We start from the raw sequence: 23,758 nt of genomic DNA, 5'->3' as shown, positions 1-23,758 counted from the left end.
CCACTCTAATGAGCGCATTGATGCTCATATCCTTCCTGGTGATTTGATTTTAGAAGCAATTGTCTTTTTAAAAGCATATAATGCATACAAGCAAAAGCAAATACAATGAATGATTGCAGCAGGAAAGAAAAATATTCATTGAATAAAATGCATTTCAAAACAGCACGCATCTTATTATAAAAGTGAATAAAGACACGGATTTAATGCTCAATTTGCACCATCCAAAGTATTCCTCAGTAGCATATATAGCAACAGTCATTGAGCCCACACCACTCAGAACAGGAGCTATATATCCATCCAGCTACTTGGCTCATTGATACCATTTGTGCCAACATCAATCATCAATAATTGCACCACTAGGTTTTGATAATTAGATCCAACTGCCTTTGACCTAAAAAATTAGGTGAATAATTTTATAACTAAAATTAAAATATTTCTCGCAGCAGGGCCAACAAGCAAGCAGAATCTATAGAAGGAACTGTTACAAATCAAAAACTGTGTTTTATCCACAGGCAAATTGATTTGAGCCATTATGATAAATTTTTTGTCCACACACTTAGCCGATGATGTAATTCTGTCTTTAGTTCTTGTCTTTAAGCTTTGGAGCTAGCCCCACAGAAGTTTGGGTTTGGTCTTCTTGGGCTGTGTGTCTGATTGGACATTTACCCCACAAAGGTCAATTTAGGTCCTATAAATTAAAATGAGCATGGCCACTATATGTAAGTTTTATGACAAATTAAGATAGTTTTCAATTCTGTTCTGCGAGGCTTTCATGTGAGTCATAACACATCCAATAGATTTATACTGATGCAATAATTTGGTATTCAATGCATAATCCATTGCATAATAGGTGAATCGGATGCTATTTATTGCTTCTCACTCTTATAGCTGGCAGCCAAACTAATAGGTTCATGTATGAACCAAATTAAGTTATTCAAATCTTCTCAGTTTTATAGCTAAGAACTATCTAGCTAATTAAGCTTTGTTAAGACAGCACTTTGCAATATTTCCACCTCCACCTCTAGGGAAAAAGCCAGCAGGAATGTGCTGACTACCAGTCCTATAAAGTATCCTTAAAATCTCAGGTAGACTCCAAGTATGGTTTACTGGTATGATGTTTGTATTTACTTGGTTGTACGCACCAGGAAATATAGGTACAATTATGCCTTCATCATTGGTACCTCTCTTGGATAACATGTTCCTAAGCTTAGAGATACGGTCAGTGAACTCGGCCACTGTCATGTTATATGGTAGCACCTTTTTATTGGCTTTCTCATAGAGTTGTGTTTGTATAACCGCACACTCTCCATGCGTCTCACTTATCATTAATTGCTCAATTATCATTAATTGCATCAATTGCTCCTCCAATGACCTACACCAACCAAAATAAATAAATTTACGGTTATATTTAGAGTCATGTTAGAGATACTACAAATATTACTGTATAACCTTTTAAATTGTCAAAAACCTTGTAACTTAGTGACATTATTAAAGCTAATACAAATTTTATTACATAATGACGTGAAATTTTATAGTATTTTTAGTATCACCCTAGTAAATAAAACATTTATTTATTGTGTTAAAATGACAAAAATCATGCATATTCATTACCATGCCAATTTATAAATCTTTTTCTATAATAAAATTTGTAGTGTGCGTTTGCATAGCAGCATTTCTGTGTTTGCGTGCATTTGCCTTTTTTTGGCTAGTCCCATGATACTGTTCATGGACCAGTCAAGTGATAAAAAACGCATGAACAATATTTTTAACAATAAAAAATATTTTGCTACAGTATTTTTAGCAATAAGTTTTTAGTTTTCAGCAAAATAAGCGGTATCCAAACAGATCCGTAGTTGATTTAATATTATATATATATATATAAAATCTTATATTTATTAGTAATTATATATATTCTTCTCATCTTCATTTAAAATGGATGCATGAGAGGGAGTGAGCTAATAGAGGTTTTTACAGGTATCAGCTGTAATTTCCGCATCTAGGAGTGACGCGCCCACCTCCACAAACAGATAGAAATAGGAAGAGAGAGTGAGAGATCGAAAAGACATTTGTGAATAGTAAATAGGTGATTATTATCAACTTTTTGGAATGGATGCTGAGGTAATTCTTACACGCATAGAGCTTGTGACGTTTGAACTGTTTCCAACAAAATTCAATAGTCCTACATGAGGGATCAAATAAGAAGCTAGGAGATAGTTGATTGAGTTTAAGTACGGGTCAAACGGAGGATCAGTGGGAATCTAGCTGCTTTTTCGAAATATTTTTGCAAAATTCTGTGAGCTGAGATCCATTGGAGGCCTTTGGAAATCCACCTACTATTGCTTTGATGGCCCTGCGGGGAAAATTATATAGTCAGAGAGAGCGCACAAATTATCATTAAGACTTCCGGGATATGATTTCAGTTGTTTTTAAGGACGTGTATAAAACTGTTTAAAATAATTTGTGTATAATAAACACCACTCTATTGTTAATGATTTAAACTTGTAAGTGCTATACTGTAGTGGCAGTCAACCATGCATATTACAAAAGAAGTACTATATGTATCGTGTATAGTACAAAATTGATGAGCCACTCGTGTGCCTTATATATGCTAAACTCCTCCATCTACTTACAAAAACAACAAGCACATGGGGCTAACTATAAACAATCACTTAAATGATTTGCCCTTCAAAAAGGGTTTTGATTGTTGCTCATTCAATAATGTTCATACTATTTCACATCATGTTCACACTATTTTTTATTATGTGTAAAATGTGGATATCTGAGATAAAATTACATCATGTTCACATTATTTTTTATCATGTGTAAAATGTGGATATCTAGTATAAAATTGTGATATTATATGAAATATTTCATATTTGAGTATAAAACCATAGTTAACGATTATAAAATTCAATTATATAAAATCATAACTCTAGTATCTTTTTTAGGAATTAGGACCTGATATTATCGACTGCTTGGAAACTGAATTCCTTAATTATATGATCAACAACAGGGTCAAGATTCGCCTTCTTAGTGCCAATGCGAGGTGGACCACGTTGGGCTAAAGATGGATCAATGGTGTTGAGCCCTTGACCAACTGCACCATTCAAGAAAAACTCAGCTTTCAACAGTTCTAGGTTTAGTGCAAATTGAATCCGATCAGCCTCATTAGCTGGAGCTGGAATTGATTCACAGTCGGGCTCACCCATGAGTAGTCTGAGTTCAAAAGTAAGAAAAAGGAGAAAGACATAGAAGAAAGATGGATAAGTCATGTATTTGCACTTTAGCAAAATAGCTGATTTTGAGTACATGCATTTTAGCAATTGCCACTAGCTTTTATATATGCATAAAGTTGAGAGAGAGAGAGAGAGAGAGAGCCTACATAGGTGTAGCATGAAATTAATAGAGCAAATTGATAAGTTCACTTCATGGTCGATGGAAGTTCACATCAAGGCTGTTGGATATTAATAGAAGTTATAAATTTCTCAAACCCAAAAGACCAACTTAATGGGAAAAAAGTGCTTAAGAGTAATAGATTTGCAACATTTTTGTCACGGAAAATTATTAGGTATTCTCAGAATATAGTGACATGATGTTTCATTCTTTCACATTTATGATGGACGCTACCATAAATTTAATTAGTAAAATTTATCATAAATGTGAGAAAATGGAGCATCATGTAACTATATTTTGAAAGTATCTAATATTTACTCATCCATCACTAATCAATATTAGACTCCATCAAACTTCCATGCATATATATACATGCATCCTTGTATGTGATTCATGACGTGACACAAGTCATGATGTATTGATGTGAGTTGCCCACTAATAATTAATAAGATAAAAAGAGCATTAATTGAGTGTAATTTTTTCCCCCACCCATGAGCATGATAGAAAACAAATTACTATTCAGATTTAGATTGGCAAATTATATGTCAAAACTAGTGTTAATGAGGGTTGTTATCAATCTATTTAAGTTACGTAAAATTTTATGTAAAAAACTACTTATTGAAGTTTAAAAAACGATGCTATGAGAGAACTCAATTATCCTAATCCTAGGTGTACAAAACACAGCCATCCTAAAGTCAATTTTCACACCCAATATGTTTATTTTATACCTTGGCTTTGGGCTCATGAAACCCTAGAAGATTGGACGGCTGATTGGGTCACGATTCTCAATCAATCGACTTAAGCAATATATGTGTTGAGATAATATTTGTTGAGCTCTCGAATGATCGACTATGTGTTGAGAATCCCAGTCCAATTCTTCTTGAGTAGTTATGGGCACAAGTCTTGGACATCAACTAGACACCAAAACACTTACATGACACATGTTTTGTCCTAAGACTATGGACTCAACAAAAAATTAAACTAAATTCCAATAAACCAATAGTAAAAATACATTTGCTTTGAAGATCAAATAAAACAAAATTAAAATAAATTTGTCATCTTAGCCGTACTCATTGCTTCATTGGCACTTACAAAACATTGTCATCATATACAATTCATACAAGCAAAGAAGCAAAATTCGATGATGGATTGTGACATAGACATCTTATTATGAAAGTGAGCAAAGACATGGATTTAAGGTTCAATTACACGCTTAGCACCTTCCAAAGTATTCTTCAATAGCATTGCAACAGTCATTGGACCCACACCACCTGGAACAGGAGTTATCCATCCGGCTACCTTACATGCTTCCTGGAAATCAACATCTCCAACTAGCCTATACCCTGACTTCTTACTCGGGTCATCGATTGCATTTGTGCCAACATCAATAACTGCAGCACCCGGTTTGATCCAACTGCCTTTGACCTGAAAATTAAGTAAATAAATTCATAAAAAAATAAAATCAAAGAACATTGAAGAAGGTTTGATTAAACAATCAGTCAGAGTCTATACAAGGAACTGCTACAAATAAAAAACTGTGTTCCACAGGCAAATTGATTTAAGCCATTATGATGTACTCATATGGCATCTTTGTTAATTCTTTAAGATATAGATGAGACAAAGCCATGGTGTTACAACTAATGTACAAAGCAATGTCCCCACAGGAGGGGGGTTGGAAAAATTGTATCTAGTGCATAAAGCTTCCACTTTTGCGGGGCTTGGGAGAGCAGAGAGGTGATTGGTAGAGTCTTAACTCCATATTTTCTAGAAGAGGCTGATTCTACAAGAAGGATTTGTAATTTATAGTTTCATTTTTCTAAAAGCTGGTCCTGATTTATTCATTTTGACAATCTCTTATCCATACAACCTCCAGTTCAAATTCCCTTCATGTTTCTTTAAAATAGTAGATTAAATGATGGTTAGAGTACATGAACAAGCTTAAATTTGGAAAATTGGATATTCAATTTTATGATACTGATCTCATTTCAAAGGAAGCCAGAAAAGAGTCATATATGATGCAAGCAAATAAATGGGATGAATTTATTATATACCAAGAAAAACAGATCTATAAACTTTCTCTAGTTACCATCATTGCCTTCCCTGCTGCTGCAATAATGATGTCTGCTTCACGAATTATTCTTTCAGGATCTTGAGAATGTGAATGGACTATGGTAACTGTAGCATCTGCTTTCAGAAGCAGCAGTGAAACTGGCAGTCCAACAATGTTACTTCGACCCACCACGACTACCTTTTTCCCCTTTATAGTTATACCACTTCGTGACAGAAGTTCAAGACACCCCTGCATAAAATTAAAGCCAATACTTACTATATTGAGGATTTTCTCAATTAATATTCATATGAATAGTTCCTGAAAAACAAGAGTTGCTTATTTCATGGAAGATAGTGAAAAAAGTTAAGTTTGAAATATACATATGTATTATTTTCAAGATTCAGTACATTGCCTTGGGGGTGCAAGGATGGAACAAGGGTTCTCTGCCTTTCATTGCAAGCTTGCCAATGTTTAGTGGATGAAAGCCATCTACATCCTTCTCAATGCTGATTTCAGTCAGAACTCTCTCTTCATTTATATGCTTCGGCAATGGAAGTTGAACCAATATGCCTGTCAATTTAACAAACCAGGGTTCTAGGATAAACATGCAGATTTAACAAATCAAGAGGCACACATACGTAATATTCAATCAGTAATTGGTTTTATAGTTGTTTGGTTTAAACACCTATTGCAGTCTTGGGTTGTAGGAAACTAAGAACTTACCAACTAATAACTTAAAACTCAATCATTTTAGTATAATTCAATACCTTATTGAAACACATAGATAAATTTCATTTTTACAATATTTTTAGTTTCAAATACAGAAACTTATTTTTATGATTTACTGCAATTTTTTTTTGGAAGCAATTAAAAAAAAAAAAAAAAAAACTATGGCAGAGAAGATCACATGGGTTTTCTCTCCTTGGTTTGTGTATTAGTATGTTATCATCACAAAAGGTGTCCAAATAAAAAAAAAAAAAATTCAGCCAAATACAATAGACTCTAATTCAACGATTCATAATTTTAACTTGAACAAAACAAATCATAAATCAATGAAACTATTTCATAAAGCACAACATCAGCATACATCAAATCATGTATATATACATTAAAAAACTGACCAACCATGTACATCAGGATTTGCATTTAACTCATGAACCTTAGCGACCAAATCAGCTGCAGAAACTTGCTCTGGAAGGTCTATGTCAAATGACTTAAACCCAACTTCGGCACATGCCTTTCTCTTCATACTCACATAGCTTTGAGAATCCTTCCTGTTGCCCACGATCACTACAGCCAGCCCCGGGACCTAACCGGTTCAAGTAAGAAGGGCACAAAAATCCCAGTTTACAATTTCTCGTTAAACACTACACCACAACAACAGAACCTCATCCTAGTACAACATTAAGGAGTATCTAACAAACCATAAAACTGGGGCAACAATTAATAGTACAAAAGGTTTAATCTTTTTTTTTGGGTCAAATTTTGTAAAATAAAAAATATAACCCAGTTCTTAATTTGTCATCTTTGTTTCCAACTACACATATTTCCATAAGCAGATTAACATGCAAATTAAAGCTAGTTTAAGATAGGTTTAGAACCAGATTGAACTGGTTCCTCAAACACCCTCAACTCTCTCAATACATGATTTATAAAAGAAATGCCAATCTGGGTTTTGCGGATTTTTTTAAAAAATAACTAAATCCTGCAAACTATTTTATTAGTAAGGCTATTTTATTAGTAAGGCAACGTTTCAAACTATTTTTGTTTCTAGCAATTCCTAGCAATTCGAGTCTGTTGGAAACCAAGTGTACTTTCAAATGGCAAAATCGAGTCTAACAGACTCGAATTGCTAGGAATGCAAATAGTTTGGAAAGTTGCCCAACTAATAATATTGTTTCGGATTTATAGTTTTTTTTTTTTTTTTTTTAAATCCGGGTTTTGCAAATCAGAACCTTTAGGACCTGTTTGCTTGTCCCACGAATCCAACTAAGCCCCCACTAGGAAATAAGGCATTTCACACATCCTAATTTGATAACAAGAATGAGAAATTTCAAAGCCGAGTTGAACACATACCTTGCCGTGTTTGTTTGAGAGATAGTGGACTTCAGAGGCGATTTCATTGCGGATGGTTTGAGCGATGGCTTTGCCGTCGATAATATTGGCCTTGTGATCCGACATCTTTGTCCAACTGATTAGATAGCTTGGACTTTAAATTGGAGTTGGGAACTCAGCCACCAACTCAGCTTTCTTGTGCCAAATTTTCTCACGAACCAAACAGAGGCTTTAGTCAACAAATTCTGTTCACCATTAAAGAAAAGTACTTGCACTTAAAGCAAAACAGAGTGATGAGCTATCTTGCTTTTCAAACCCATAAATTTTTTTTTTTTTTTTTTTTTTTTATAAAAAAAAAAGAGCTTTAAAAAAAATTGTTGAAAATTAAATTTGAAGTCAGAGAGAGAGAGAGGCTCACGAAGACGCAGAAGCCGCGAAAGACAGAAGAGAAAGGGAAACAGGGACAAAATTTTGTGCCACTGATTTTTTATTTATGGGGGACTTTTGAGTTTTAATAAATAATATAATTGTTTGGTTTATATATATATATATATATAATTGTTTAAAACATATTTAGTAAATTAATAAATTTTATTTCTAAATTAATTATAAAATTTTTAGAAATAAAATTTTTCAATTTTTCATATAATCGGAATTCACCATTCATCATTGACACTTCAATTTTTGCAGTAGGGTAAGAGTTATGTTACTTATGTACAATACTTAGGTGTTGTCCCTTAGGTTTACTTATTAATATTCTGTTACATGGATTTTTTTCTCATTGAATGAAAGTTTAATTTTTAATTAATTAGTCATATAACTAAATTTTAAGAGGAGAACCTGATGAACAAGACCTAAAGTACTGTACCTAAATTTTACCATTTGTGGTAAATCTCTTGTCAAGTAGTGACTTGGATTTGGTGGGGGTATTGCACTATGCAATTACCACAATGTGAGATGAAAACTTGATTGGATAAACATTTTTTATTATCTTTTTAACTTTTTTATCTCATCAATTATTATATCAAATGTCAAAATTTCTTACTAAGAGTTTTGTGATTCAAATGGTTGGTATCTCTAGATGTTTATAATGAAAACATGTTGGGTTTAAATCTCTCCAGCCTAACTAGGGTTGTCTAAGGACCTGCCCAACTGACCAAACTCAAGCCAACCCACAACTAATCCTATGCCTACAATGGTTGCCAATAGGTATTCCCTTCTAAAACCTAGCAACAACGGGTTGAGTGCTTAGTCTCCCCCTCCAAAATTCGATCCGACTTAAGATTGATTATGTTGCATGAAAGATTAAGTAATTATTCATATTCTCAATTGAAAATGAGATGCTAACAAAACTTGAATACAAAAATTTCATAATGAATTATGCATCTCAAAAGTGAAGTAAAATTAAGAGCTTGGTCGATAAAATTTGCGAAATTCTGAGCGTTGAGATCCAACTGAGGACTTGGAATTCCACCTGTTGCGCTAAAAATAACCCAGAAAAGTTATGTTTAGAGAGCATCAATGAGATTAGGCAATATATGGAGCACTTTCTTTACTATGGAACAATTACAACAAGAGGGAGTGAAGAAATTCCAATTATAAACATGAGTGTATTATTATTTTGTTCTTGAATATTTGTTTTTAATAATTATAATCTTAATTTTAGAATTTGGTTCAATAAAAAGCTTCCACTAGCCTTTTTCTCAATTTTGATTGAAATTGTGAACATGTTATTATTAGGCACATAAATTTTTTTTTTTTTTTTTTTTTTGGAGGAGATATAAGGCACATAACTTTTTTTTTTTTTTAGGAAAAATTAGGCACATAACTTAATTGCGTTTTGAGAAGAAAAAGAACCTTTTGTTAGAATTTTTTTTTTGGGACCTTTTCTTATAGTTTTATATGGAAAAGTTACTTAACATTAAAATGAACGCTTTAAGTGTAAAACTATTCTCTCTCTCTCTCTCTCATTCCATGTGCAGCAGTAATTATCCTAGTAAGAGCATCTCCAACAGATTAGACAATTTTTTGTACTGTTTGGAGAATGAACAGTGACTTTTACCTTTTAGCTACTCATTTTTTCAAATACGTTTTCTAACAGATTCTCTATCCCAATCTCTATCTTATTTAAATATTATTTCTTCATGCATTATTTATTCTTTTTTTAACAACTACACATCTTCCAACATTTTTTTATTCAATACCTGATTATTATAATAGAAAAAAAAAAACATTTGAAAAATGAATAGTAGCCCATTAGACTTGATGAGCTACTATTCATGAGCCAAAAAAAATTCCGGATATAGAGAGCCCATTGAAAACCTATTTTATAGGTTTACTCTCTACAATAGAAAGAATTTTGTGTTTATCTCTTCTCTTTGAGATGCTCTAATATATACAGGTTTTTAGGATCAAAAGGAGCAGACAGGTAACAAGCAATGAGGCAACTTCGACATGGCATATTGGCACATATTCCCATGTACGTACATGTTTTGACGTTTCATTTATAGGATTTTGATAGAATGTACGATTCATTTATAGGATTTTGATAGAAATTTAATACAGTTGAAATTCAAATACATGTACACCTAATTTTGACATTCATCTTTGAATTATTTTAAAAAACAGTCATTATCCACTCCATAAATAGACGTAACAATTTAACAACCATGTTTGACTTCAATGCACCAAAATATATATTAATACAAATAAAGTCTCCAAATAATCAAGCTTTCTTGAGAAAGCTCCTTGCAATGTTACCACCTCCACCATGAGGATAAAACCCACCTGGTACGTGTTCATTTCCAGTTCCATACACTATCCTTAAGATCTCAGGTGGTGTCCTAGCATATGAAACAGAATCTGTATTAGCTGAGAGTATGTTGCTGTCCGTACGATTCTCTGCACCAAGGTATGGAGGTACTATAATGCCTTCATCTTTGATACCACACATGGCCAAATTGTTCCTAAGACGAGAGATATAGTCTGTGAACTGTGCCACAGTTATGTCATATGGCAACACCTTTTCTTCGGCTCTCTCATAGAGTAATGTTCGTATCACTGCATCTTGTCCAGCCTCCACGCCTAAAAGCGATGCAACCAACTAAAAATAATAATATAGAAGAAAATAAAATACATAATTAAAGAAAGAAAGTGTGGAATCAATAAATTAAACTAAAATTAATATGATTCAGTTTGACAACCTTGATCCATGATGGAAAATCCCAAATAGCTACATATTTATTGTTATGAATTGTGTATTATGAAAAATTCAATACATGCCCAAGTTTAGCACCACAATAATCCATGAAAAATATAAAACTACAGTTGTTCATAGTGTTCTACTTAGTGCCAGCTTTAGGGCTACACCTAAGGCTCACTATTCCTCAAAGAATTATAAAAGGTTCCGATGGTCTGATATTGGAAAAAGAAGGTTTCACAATTGTACAAAAAGTAAGCTGTAGGAATTAGGATGATAATTAAATTAAAAAAAATGTGGGTCTTGTATTCTTTTTCTTACCTCTAAAAAGGCTCTCAAAATATTGGGCAAATAGAAATCCTACTCAACTGCAACTTCCAATTTGTTTCACCAAAAGAAAATTGATACGAGTGTATTGATGAAGTGAATTAACTATTATGAATTGTAAAAGGGATGCTAATAAAACTTGAATATAGAAACTTAATTAATAATTTTACATCTCAAAAAGTAAGAAGATTTAAAAGAAAAAAAAAATTAAAACATAGAAAGTTAAATAAATATTATTAATTGATATTTAATTATTGAATAAATTCAATTTAAAATTATCGCATTATGAATCAAATTGTATTGAGTTGACCTTGATTCTACTAAATCATGATCTACTTATTTATGAGAATATCCTAATAATGTAAATATTCTAACAATATTTTAAATACCTATAGTTGATATATATATATATATATATTTGAAGAAAATGGATCCATGGAGGGAGTGATGAGATTCTTACACTTAGAGAACTTTTTTTGGAAAGGTTTGGAATGGTGCCAACATAACCCACTAGTCCTACATAAGGGATAACATAGGTTGCTAAGAGATAGTTCACTGTGTTCAAGTAAGGGTCAAATGGAGGGCTCAATTTGAAACCAGCTGCTTCATCAAATATTTTAGCAAAATTCTGAGGGCTGAGATCCAACAGCGGCCTGGGAATTCCACCTACTCTTGTAATAATAGCCCTGAAAAATCATTGTTAAAGACCATTTATTAAACATTAATAATCTTCCGTGCATATACACTCTACTAATAATAGTCACCAAATCAAATAACAACAAGAAGAATGACAATCATATTAGTGAACAAAAATACTCCACAATTACAGGTGGGGATAGCCTTTTATTGTAGGAAAATTTTTATTTTTCAGAAAATTAAGTTGGACTAAAGCAATGAACTAAAAAAATGCAATGCTTATACATAGCATAATATACACATACAAAACATAATAATTGAAAACTTGGAAGTATAAGTGTAATTGAATTATAATATTTCTTTTAGGACCTGAGATGACCAACTTCTTGATAACCAAATTCCTCAAAGATCTGACGAACTAGAGGGTCAAGATTGGCCTTGGTAGCACCAATTGGAGGTGGACCGCCCTGAGCATAAGATGGCTCTATGCTGTCAAGTCCATGACCAAGTGCACCATTTAAGAAAAACTCTGCTTCAAGGAATTCAAGGTTAAGAGCAAACTGAATCCGATCAGTATCATCGGCTACAATTGGTCCACAATTGGGAGCACCATTGACAGGGCTGAGTTTCAAAGTAATAAGAAAGACAAAGGCAATGAAAAAGAAAGCACTAGCCATTTTTACGTGATCTCTATCCTTGCATGAGTGAAGCAATATATTACTACCAGCTGCTTATATAGACAGATGCTGGGTCATGTAAAGAGATCTGATGAGTGTATAATATTTCGCCAACGTCATTGCTAAATATGTAGAAGTTACTATACGTGTCTATGAAATGTACCTCACGATAAGGCTCAGCCTTCTCAATCAATATTAATTGGCCCATATCCTTCCTGGTGATTTGATTAATTTAGAAGCAATTGTCTTTTTAAAAGCATATAATGCATACAAGTAAAAGCAAATACAATGAATGATTGTAGCAGGAACGAAAAATATTCATTGAATAAAATGCATTTCAAAACGGCACGCATCTTATTATACAAGTGAATAAAGACACGGATTTAATGCTCAATTTGCACCATCCAAAGTATTCCTTTCCTCAGTAGCATATATAGCAACAGTCATTGAGTCCACACCACCCACAACAGGAGCTATATATCCATCCAGCTACTTAGCTCATTGATACCATTTGTGCCAACATCAATCATCAATAATTGCACCACTAGGTTTTGATAATTTGATCCAACTGCCTTTGACCTAAAAATTAGTTGAATAATTTTATAACTAAAATTAAAACATTTCTCGCAGCAGGGCCAACAAGCAAGCAGAATCTATACAAGGAACTGTTACAAATCAAAAACTTTGTTTTATCCACAGGCAAATGATTTGAGCCATTATGATGTATTTTTTGTCTACACACTTAGCCAATGATGTAATTCTGTCTTTAGTTCTTGACTTTAAGCTTTGGAGCCAGCCCCGCAGAAGTTTTGGTTTGGGTGATTGATTTGTTGCTGGAACTGTCTATATGTGTATGATTTAAATTCACTGTGCAACTTGCTTCTCTATTGAAATTATGTGTTTATGGTGGAAATTCGATAGAATTCATCCAATCAACATACATAAATAATAAAATGATATAATGCAACTAATTTAACAATCAATTCACAAATATGGCTTCGAAAATAAAAATAAAAATCCTTCCAGTCGAAGATAACTAATAACCATTGCTTTGGCCGTCACTGTGGCTGGAGCCGTGGCAACCGCATTCGACCTCATCTGGTTGGGTTGATGGGCTCACCAGTGGAGGAGCTGGGTTCGTGGTTAGGGGAGGCCTGGCCGTGTGGGCTTACTGAGCTAAAGAGAAGCCTTCGACGGACTGACTCACGATAGAAGTTGCAGAGCAGAAGAGCTGGGTTTGTGGTTCTGTTTTAACTTTAGGCTAAAACGACGTATAGTTTTGATTTGTGCCACTGCCAGCTCTTCTCTTGATCATAGCTGAAACACGTAGTTTTGATGCTTATTTGGCAAAAATAGAACACATCAGCACGATGATGTGTCACTTAACAGCAAAACTTAACCGTGGGAGGTGAATTACTAATGGAACCAAACTTCAGGGTGTAAAATCAAGTTTTTGAAACTTTGGGGTGTAAAATCAAGTCAACCCCAAACTTCAGGGGTGTAATTTGCAATTTACCCAAAAAATTAGAGAAAAAAGCTTTGGCGGGAAAAAAAAGGTGGGAAATGAAGAATAGAGCGAAATTTTGTGCGGCAATAAAAAATTTGGAGGGAAGCATCTAGCGACGTTTTATGAAACATGTCTATGCAACACATAGATTAATTAATAAAATAAACATGTCAAGTTACACGTTTTGCAACTCTAAAAAATGTTACATCACTGATCACCCAATAATTTATTATTGAATTTATATTTTGAAAATCCTACTATTGGATTATATATTCTATATGTTCTTAACATGCATGCCAATCAGATATAATTTACCATTTGATTTATGAACTCATTTTTTATGCATTATTTTAAACTACTAAAATTGAAATCTAGACAATTGATTGATGACATGGTTATAAATCTTTGATCACCTGAAAATTTTGTAAGCATGAAAAATATATGAAGATAATATAATCTAACGGTAAATTTGTCAAAATTCACATCAAATTAAGAAATATAGGTTTGGATTTAAGTTACACCTGACGTAATTCTAAAAAATGTTACACCACCCAATAACTTATTATTGAATTCATATTTTGAAAATCCAACCGTTGGATTACATGTTCTATAAGTTCTTAACATGCATGCCAATTTTTATACCAATCGGATGTAATTTACCATTTGATCTATGAACTCATCTTTTATGCATTATTTTAAACTACTAAAACTTGAATCTAGACAATAGATTGATGACATCACTATTGATCTTTGATCACCTTAAAATTTTGTAAACATGAAAAATATACTAAGATAATGTAATCTAACGATAGATTTTTCAAAATTCACATCGAATTAAGAAATATAAGTTTGGGTTCAAGTTATACCTAACGTAATTCTAAAAAATGTTATACCATCCAATAATTTATTATTGAATTCATATTTTGAAAATCTAACCGCTGGATTACATGCTCTATATGTTCCTAATATGCAGGCCAATTTTCATGTCAATCGAATGTAATTTACCATTTGATTTATAAACTTATCTTTTATGCATTATTTTAAATTACAAATACTTAAATTTAAACAATTGATTGATGACATGACAATTAATATTTGATCACCTTGAAATTTTATAAGTATGAAAAATATATGAAGATAATGTAATCTAATGGTAGATTTGTCAAAATTCACATTGAATTAAGAAATACAGAGCTGGGTTCAAGTTACATGTGTTGTAACTCTAAAAATTGTTACATTACCCAATAACTTATTATTGAATTCATATTTTGAAAATCCAACTATTCGATTACATGTTCTATATGTTCTTAACATGCATGCCAATTTTCATTCCAATCGGATGTAATTTACCATTTAATCTATAAACTCATCTTTTATATATTATTTTAAACTGCTAAAACTTGAATCTAGACAATTGATTATTGACATGACTATTAATCTTTGATCACCTTTGAAATTTTATAAGCAAGAAAAATATACGAAGATAATGTAATCTAACGGTAGATTTGTCAAAATTCACATCGAATTAAAAAATATAAGTTTGAGTTCAAGTTACACTTGACATAATTCTAAAAAAATGCTACACCACCCAATAACTTATTATTGAATTCATATTTTGAAAATCCAACCATTGGATTACATGTTTTATAAGTTCTTAACATGCATGTCAATTTTCATGCCAATCGGATGTAATTTAACATTTGATCTATAAACTCATCTTTATGCATTATTTTGAACTATTAAAACTTGAATCTAGACAATAGATTGATAACATCACTATTGATATTTGATCACCATGAAATTTTGTAAGCATGAAAAATATAAGAAGATAATGTAATCTAACTGTAAATTTGTCAAAATTTACATCAAATTAAGAAATATAGGGTTGAGTTCAAATTACACCTGATGTAATTCTAAAAAATGTTACATCATTCAATAACTTATTATTGAATTCATATTTTGAAAATCCAACCATTGGATTACATGTTCTTTATGGTCCTAACGTGCATGCCAATTTTCATGCCAATCGGATGTAATTTTCCATTTGATCTATAAACTCATACTTTATGCATTATTTTAAATTACTAAAACTTGAATCTAGAAAATTAATTGATGACATGACTATTAATCTTTGATCATCTTGAAATTTTGTAAGCATGTAAAATGTACTAAGATAATGTAATCTAACGATAGATTTTTCAAAATTCACATCGAATTAAAAAATATAAGTTTTGGTTCAAATTACACCTAACGTAATTCTAAAAAATGTTACACCATCCAATAACTTATTATTGAATTCATATTTTGAAAATCCAACCATTGGGTTACACGCTCTATATGTTCCTAACATGTATGCCAATTTTCATGCTAATCGAATGTACCATTTGATTTATAAACTTATCTTTTATGCATTATTTTAAATTACAAATACTTAAATTTAAAAAATTGATTGATAACATGACAATTAATATTTGATCACCTTGAAATTTTATAAGCATGAAAAATATATGAAGATAATGTAATCTAATGGTAGATTTGTCAAAATTCACATCGAATTAAGAAATACAGAGCTGGGTTCGAGTTACACATGTTGTAACTCTAAAAATTGTTACATTACCCAATAACTTATTATTGAATTCATATTTTGAAAATCCAACCATTCGTTTACATGTTTTATATGTTCTTAACATGCATGTCAATATTCATTCCAATCAGATGTAATTTACCATTTGATATAGAACTCATATTTTATGCATTATTTTAAACTACTAAAACTTGAATCTAGACAATTGATTATTGACATGACTATTAATCTTTGATCAGTTTTGAAATTTTGTAAGCATGAAAAATATATGAAGATAATGTAATCTAACAGTAGATTTGTCAAAATTCACATCGAATTAAGAATATAGGTTTGAGTTCAAGTTACACTTGACATAATTCTAAAAAATGTTACACTACCCAATAGTTTATTATTGAATTTATATTTTGAAAATCCAACCGTTGGATTACATGCTCTATATGTTCTTAACATGCATGTCAATTTTCATGTCAATTGGATATAATTTACCATTTAATCTATAGACTGATCTTTATGTATTATTTTAAACTACTAAAACTTGTATATAGATAATTGATTGATGACATGACTATTGATCTTTGATCATCTTGAAATTTTGTAAGCATGAAAAATATACGAAGATAATGTAATCTAACGGTAGATTTTTCAAAATTCACATCGAATTGAGAAATATAGGTTTAGGTTCAAGTTACATCTGACGTAATTCTAAAAAATGTTACACTACCCAATAACTTATTATTGAATTCATATTTTGAAATTCAACCGTTAGATTACATGCTCTATATGTTCTTAACATACATGCTAATTTTCATGCCAATCGGATGTAATTTACCATTTGATCTATGAACTCATCTTTTATGCATTATTTTAATGGTAAGTCACTTTTATTCACTTTTGAGAGAGAGAGAGAGAGTACAAAAGGCTAAAATTCTTGAATTTTAGGCTACCATTTTGAAGTTGAAAGTGCTATCATTTTTTTTATGGGTACAATTGTTTAAAAAATAAGGACAGACCTTCCTTATATAGGATGTATATAAAAGATTTTTTTTTAGACTGTAAACAAAAGGTTCATCTAAAGAATACAAAGTGCTATATGTTTATGCTTTTCTTTTTATTTTTCTTTGAATTTTAGAATAACTTTTATCTCCAAAAAAAATAAATATTTTAATGATTTTTTGCGAAAGTCAATCGTGGCCTTCGCAAATAATTTAGTATTAGTAAGGGCATATTTTTAACCCACATAAAAAATAAACTTTTTGCAAGGGATTTTTATTGTCCCTTGGAAATAATTTGGCGGGAACATCTCCCTCCAAAAATTTTGACATTTTAATGATTATTTGTGAAGGTCAATCCTAGCCCTCGCAAATAATTTAGTATTAGTGACGGTTTCTTTTAACCGTCACAAATAATACACTTTTTGCGGTAGATTTTTAATTGTCCCTCGCAAATAATATGGAGGGAAAATTTCCCTCCAAAATATTAGTATTTGTGACGGTTATAACACATAATTGCGACAGCTTTTTTTGTTGGTCACAAATATTTCACATTTTACCAAGTATTTGCGAGGGCTTTATTTTGCCATCACAAATAAGATTTTTTGAGAGGGCTTTTTGGGTCCATAAAAAATTCTTGGTCTCTAATAGGCATTTTTTTTGTAGTGTTGGTGTATTTAAAATTCTAATTTTTTTAGTTAATTCTGGGACTATCTCTTTCTATCTCTTTTGTATCTAACTTCCTACGTATTATTTCATTATATTGTCTTTCTTTTGAGCTATCATCATTATTTCTAAGACTATTATTTGTCTTTTCTAGACTATCATCTTTTTTTCTCTTTCTTTGTCATGTTTCTTTGTTTTACTATGTCATTTCCTATATCCCATCCTTTACGTAGAGTTCCATCTTTTGAATTGGTTTGTTGATTTTCTTATTATTCCTTTTACTATGTCTACCTTTCCTTATTATTCCTTTTTCTTTATCTTTATAAGTTATAGTTATATCTCTGTCAGTTACTTTTGAACTTGTTAAACTATTATTATCTATTAACTTCCCATGTAGAGATTCTTTCTTACTTGTCTCTATTAGGCTCTTTTGTCTTTCTATGTTTAGATTTTTACATATAATTTGTACTGAACTAAAAACTTCTTTATTGTTTTGCTTTTCCACCATTTCTTTTAGTCTGTCATTTTCTATAGTACTTCTTTCTTTTATGAGATCTTTTATCTTATCTTCTATACGTGTTACTCTTTCTTTAATTGGGTCAGTTTCTTCGTCAACTCTTTTGTCAGTTGCTTTTAACATCTATAAATTCTTATCTACAACGTCTTTTGAATTATTATTTATATACCAATTATCTGTCATAGTTTTTGTAAAAGACGATCTATGATGGGATTCAAATTCTATTTCTTTTTTCAACTCTAGTATCTTTTTTAGGACCTGATATTATCGAATACTTGGAAACTGAATTCCTTAATTATATGATCAATAACAGGGTCAAGATTGGCCTTCTTAATGCCAATGCGAGGTGGACCACGTTGGGCTAAAGATGGATCAATGGTGTTGAGCCCTTGACCAACTGCACCATTCAAGAAAAACTCAGCTTTCAACAGTTCTAGGTTTAGTGAAAATTGAATCCGATCAGCCTCATAAGCTTGAATTGATTCACAGTCAGGCTCACCCATGAGTAGTCTGAGTTCAAAAGTAAGAAAAAGGAGAAAGACATAGAAGAAAGATGGATAAGTCATGTATTTGCACTTTAGCAAAATAGCTGATTTTGAGTACATGCATTAGCAATTGCCACCAGCTTTTATATATGCATAAAGTTGAGAGAGAGAGAGAGAGCCTACATAGGTGTAGCATGAAATTAATAGAACAAATTCTTAAGTTCACTTCATGGTCGATGGAAGTTCACATCAAGGTTGTTGGATATTAATAGAAGTTATAAATTTCTCAAACCCAAAAGACCAACTTAATGGGAAAAATGTGTTTAGGAGTGATAGATTTGCAACATTTTTGTCACGGAAAATTATTAGGTACTCTCGGAGTATAGTGACATGGTGTTTCATTTTTTTACATTTATGGTGAACGCTACCATAAATTTAATTAGCAGAATTTATCATGAATGTGAAAGAATGGAGCATCATGTAACTATATTTCGGAAGTATCTAATAATTACTCATTCATCACTAATCAATATTAGACTCCATCAAACTTTCATGCATATACATGCATCCTTGTATGCGATTCATGACATGACACAAGTCATGATGTATTGATGTGAATTGCCCACCAGTAAGTAATAAGATAAAAAGAGCATTAACTGAGTGTAATTTTTTTCCCCTCCCATGAGCATAATAGAAAACAAATTACTATTCAGATTTAGATTGGCAAATTCTATGTCAAAAGTAGTGTTAATGATGGTTGTTATCAATCTATTTAAGTTACGTAAAATTTTATGTAAAAAACTACTTATTGAAGATTAAAAAATGATGCTATGAGAGAACTCAATCATCCTAATCCTAGGTGTACAAAACACAGCCATCCTAAAGTCAATTTTCTTTATACCTTGGCTTTGGGGTCATGAAACCCTAGAATTGGGTCACGATAATCAATCGACTTAAGCAATATATGTGTTGAGATAATATGTGTTGAGCTCTCGAATGATCGACTATGTGTTGAGAATCCCAGTCCAATTCTTCTTGAGTAGTTATGGGCACAAGTCTTGGACATCAACTAGACACCAAAACATTTACATGACACATGTTTTGTCCTAAAGACTATGGACTCAACAAAAAATTAAACTAAATTCCAATAAACCAATAGTAAAAATACATTTGCTTTGAAGATCAAATAAAACAAAATTAAAATAAATTTGTCTTCTTAGCCGTACTCATTGCTTCATTGGCACTTACAAAACATTGTCATCATATACAATTCATACAAGCAAAGAAGCAACATTCGATGATGGATTGTGACATAAACATCTTATTATGAAAGTGAACAAAGACATGAATTTAATGTTCAATTACACGCTTAGCACCTTCCAAAGTATTCTTCAATAGCATTGCAACAGTCATTGGACCCACACCACCTGGAACAGGAGTTATCCATCCGGCTACCTTACATGCTTCCTGGAAATCAACATCTCCAACTAGCCTATAGCCTGACTTCTTACTTGGGTCATCGATTGCATTTGTGCCAACATCAATAACTGCAGCACCTGGTTTGATCCAACTGCCTTTGACCTGAAAATTAAGTAAATAAATAAAATCAAAGAACATCTCCCACCAGGTTTGATTAAACAATCAGTCAGAGTCTATACAAGGAACTGCTACAAATCAAAAACTGTGTTCCACAGGCAAATTGATTTAAGCCATTATGATGTACTCATATGGCATCTTTGTTAATTCTTTAAGATATAGATGAGACAAAGCCATAGTGTTACAACTTACAACTAATGTACAAAGCAATGTCCCCACAAGAGGGGTGGGGGTCTTTTTGGGGGGGGGGGGGGGGGGGGGGGTGGGGTTGTTTGGAAAAATTGTATCTAGTGCATAAAGCTTCCACTTTTGCAGGGCTTGGGAGAGCAAAGAGGTGATTGGTAGAGTCTTAACTCCATTTTTCTTGAAGAGGCTGATTCTACAAAAAGAATTTGTAATTTATATTTTCATTTTTCTAAAAGCTGATCCTGATTTATTCATTTTGACAATCTCTTATCCATAGAACCTCCAGTTCAAATTCCCTTCATGTTTCTTTAAAATAGTAGATTAAATGATGGTTAGAGTAGATAAACAAGCTTAAATTTGGAAAATTGGATATTCAATTTTATGATATTGATCTCATTTCAAAGGAAGCCAGAAAAGAGTCATATATGATGCAAGCACATAAATGGGATGAATTTATTATATATCAAGAAAAACAGATCTATAAACTTTCTCTAGTTACCATCATTGCCTGCCCTGCCGCTGCAATAATGATGTCTGCATCACGAATTATTCTTTCGGGATCTTGAGAATGTGAATGGACTATGGTAACTGTAGCATCTGCTTTCAGAAGCAGTAGTGAAACTGGCAATCCAACAATGTTACTTCGACCCACCACGACTACCTTTTCCCCTTTATAGTTATACCACTTCGTGACAGAAGTTCAAGACACCCCTGCATAAAAATTAAAGCCAAACTTACTACATTGAGGATTTTCTCAGTTAATATTCATATGAATAATTCCTGAAAAACAAGAGTTGCTTATTTCATAGAAGATACTGAAAAAAGTTAAGTTTTGAAATATACATATGTATTATTTTCAAGATTCAGTACATTGCCTTGGGGGTGCAAGGATGGAACAAGGGTTCTCAGCCTTTCATTGCAAGCTTGCCAATGTTTAGTGGATGAAAGCCATCCACATCCTTCTCAATGCTGATTTCAGTCAGAACTCTCTCTTCATTTATATGCTTCGGCAATGGAAGTTGAACCAATATGCCTGTCAATGTAACAAACCAGGGTTCTAGGATAAACATGCAGATTTAACAAATCAAGAGGCACGCATACATAATATTCAATCCATAATTGGTTTTATAGTTGTTTGGTTGAAACACCTATTGCAGTCTTGGGTTGTAGGAAACTAAGAACTAACCAACTAATAACTTAAAACTCAATCATTTTTAGTATGCTTCAATACCATATTGAAACACAGATAAATTTCATTTTTACAATATTTTTAGTTTCAAATACAGAAACTTATTTTTATGATTTACTGCAATTTTTTTTTGGAAGCAATTAAAAAAAAAAAAAAAAATCTATGGCAGAGAAGATCACATGGGTTTTCTCTGCTTGGTTTGTGTATTAGTATGTTATCATCACAAAGGGTGTCCAAATAAATAAAAAATTCAGTCAAATACAATAGACTCTAATTCAATGATTCATAATTTTAACTTGAACAAAACAAATCATAAATCAATGAAACTATTTCATAAAGCACAACATCATCATACATCAAATCATGTATACATACATTAAAAAACTGACCAACCATGTACATCAGGATTTGCATTTAACTCATGAACCTTAGCAACCAAATCAGCTTCAGAAACTTGCTCTGGAAGGTCTATGTCAAAAGACTTGATCCCAACTTCGGCACATGCCTTTCTCTTCATACTCACATAGCTTTGAGAATCCTTCCTGTTGCCCACGATCACTACAGCCAGCCCCGGGACCTAACCGGTCCAAGTAAGAAGGGCACAAAAATCCCAGTTTACAATTTCTCGTTAAACACTACACCACAACAACAGAACCTCATCCTAGTACAACATTAAGGAGTATCTAACAAACCATAGAACTGGGCCAACCATGAATAGTACAAAAGGTTTAATCTTTTTTTTTTTTTTTTTTGGGTCAAATTTTGTAAAATAAAAAATATAACTCAGTTCTTAATTTGTCATCGTTGTTTCCAAGTACACATGTTTCCATAAGCAGATTAACATGCAAATTAAAGCTAGTTTAAGATTGGTTTAGAACCAGATTGAACTGGTTCCTCAAACACCCTCAACTCTCTCAATACATGATTTATAAAAGAAATGTCAATCTGGGTTTTGCAAATCAGAACCTTTAGGACCTGTTTGCTTGTCCCACGAATCCAACTAGCCCCCATAAGGAAATAAGGCATTTCACACATCCTAATTTGATAGACAAAAATGAGAAATTTCAAAGCCCAGTTGAACACATATATATGAATTGGATATGGGCTTGTATTCAAAATTAGATACATACCTTGCCGTGTTTGTTTGAGAGATAGGGGACTTCAGAAGCGATTTCATTGCGGATGGTTTGAGCGATGGCTTTGCCGTCGATAATATTGGCCTTGTGATCCGACATCTTTGTCCAACTGATTAGATAGCTTGGACTTTAAATTGGAGTTGGGAACTCAGCCACCAACTCAGCTTTCTTGTGCCAAATTTTCTCACGAACCAAACAGAGGCTTTAGTCAACAAATTCTGTTCACCATTAAAGAAAAGTACTTGCACTTAAAGCAAAACAGAGTGATGAGCTATCTTGCTTTTCAAACCCATAAAAGAAAAAAGAGCTTTAAAAAAAATTGTTGAAAATTAAATTTTAAGTCAGAGAGAGAGAGAGAGGCTCACGAAGACGCAGAAGCCGCGAAAGACTGAAGAGAAAAGAGAGGGGAGAAAGTGAAGAGAAAGGGAAACGGGGACAAAATTTTGTGCCACTGATTTTTTATTTATGGGGGACTTTTGAGTTTTAATAAATAATATAATTGTTTGGTTTATATATATATATATAATTGTTTAAGGACACGGATTTCCTCCAAACATGTTTGGAGG

The 23,758-nt window shown here is 32.3% G+C and overlaps 3 protein-coding genes and 1 pseudogene across 5 annotated transcripts; all 4 read right to left on the bottom strand.

Annotated features, from left to right (window-relative positions):
• Positions 1–975: 975 nt before the first annotated feature.
• LOC126708151 (desiccation-related protein PCC13-62-like) lies at positions 976–3,209 on the bottom strand. The gene is made up of 2 exons (XM_050407961.1): positions 2,959–3,209; positions 976–1,372 (listed from the first exon to the last, which is right to left on the bottom strand). Exons 1-2 carry the CDS (start codon positions 3,207–3,209, stop codon positions 976–978), a joined length of 648 nt encoding a protein of 215 aa, XP_050263918.1.
• A 1,155-nt stretch (positions 3,210–4,364) lies between these two features.
• On the bottom strand, positions 4,365–23,662 carry LOC126710440 (bifunctional protein FolD 2-like). Of its 3 annotated transcripts, none has more exons than XM_050410896.1 (6): positions 23,558–23,662; positions 7,520–7,743; positions 6,569–6,752; positions 5,856–6,013; positions 5,480–5,692; positions 4,365–4,818 (listed from the first exon to the last, which is right to left on the bottom strand). In XM_050410896.1, exons 2-6 carry the CDS (start codon positions 7,622–7,624, stop codon positions 4,588–4,590), a joined length of 891 nt encoding a protein of 296 aa, XP_050266853.1. In that variant the 5' UTR covers positions 7,625–7,743; positions 23,558–23,662; the 3' UTR covers positions 4,365–4,587. The 3 variants fall into 3 exon arrangements, with proteins under 3 accessions (XP_050266853.1, XP_050266855.1, XP_050266854.1); XM_050410898.1 differs by lacking the exon at positions 23,558–23,662 and adding an exon at positions 7,917–7,996 and having other exon boundaries at positions 7,516–7,743; XM_050410897.1 differs by lacking the exon at positions 23,558–23,662 and adding an exon at positions 7,917–7,996.
• LOC126710439 (desiccation-related protein PCC13-62-like) lies at positions 10,082–12,429 on the bottom strand. The gene is made up of 3 exons (XM_050410894.1): positions 12,030–12,429; positions 11,485–11,710; positions 10,082–10,601 (listed from the first exon to the last, which is right to left on the bottom strand). The coding sequence occupies exons 1-3, from the start codon at positions 12,335–12,337 to the stop codon at positions 10,224–10,226; spliced, it is 912 nt and encodes a 303-aa protein (XP_050266851.1). The 5' UTR covers positions 12,338–12,429; the 3' UTR covers positions 10,082–10,223.
• Positions 20,283–23,662, bottom strand: LOC126710441 (bifunctional protein FolD 2-like; annotated as a pseudogene).
• Positions 23,663–23,758: the final 96 nt, after the last annotated feature.

Source organism: Quercus robur, chromosome 12 (assembly GCF_932294415.1).
Source record: "Quercus robur chromosome 12, dhQueRobu3.1, whole genome shotgun sequence".
Classification (NCBI taxonomy): Eukaryota; Viridiplantae; Streptophyta; class Magnoliopsida; order Fagales; family Fagaceae; genus Quercus; species Quercus robur.
Note: the sequence above shows the minus strand (reverse complement) of the source record. Positions and strands in the feature narration are given on the sequence as shown.

What these genes read in the sequence shown, in the direction of transcription:
- LOC126708151 (XM_050407961.1), bottom strand. Translation starts at nt 3,209, where the DNA reads ATGGGTGAGCCCGACTGTGAATCAATTCCAGCTCCAGCTAATGAGGCT. An exon ending in CAAGCAGTCGATAATATCAG is followed by an intron (nt 1,373 to 2,958) that starts GTCCTAATTCCT and finishes TGGTTGGTGTAG; the next exon opens with GTCATTGGAGGAGCAATTGA.
- LOC126710440 (XM_050410896.1), bottom strand. Translation starts at nt 7,624, where the DNA reads ATGTCGGATCACAAGGCCAATATTATCGACGGCAAAGCCATCGCTCAA. An exon ending in TCCATCCTTGCACCCCCAAG is followed by an intron (nt 5,693 to 5,855) that starts GCAATGTACTGA and finishes AATTTTATGCAG; the next exon opens with GGGTGTCTTGAACTTCTGTC. An exon ending in CAGCAGGGAAGGCAATGATG is followed by an intron (nt 4,819 to 5,479) that starts GTAACTAGAGAA and finishes CTTAATTTTCAG; the next exon opens with GTCAAAGGCAGTTGGATCAA.
- LOC126710439 (XM_050410894.1), bottom strand. Translation starts at nt 12,337, where the DNA reads ATGGCTAGTGCTTTCTTTTTCATTGCCTTTGTCTTTCTTATTACTTTG. An exon ending in CAAGAAGTTGGTCATCTCAG is followed by an intron (nt 11,711 to 12,029) that starts GTCCTAAAAGAA and finishes ATGATTTTTCAG; the next exon opens with GGCTATTATTACAAGAGTAG. An exon ending in CCAAAAAAAGTTCTCTAAGT is followed by an intron (nt 10,602 to 11,484) that starts GTAAGAATCTCA and finishes TATTATTTTTAG; the next exon opens with TTGGTTGCATCGCTTTTAGG.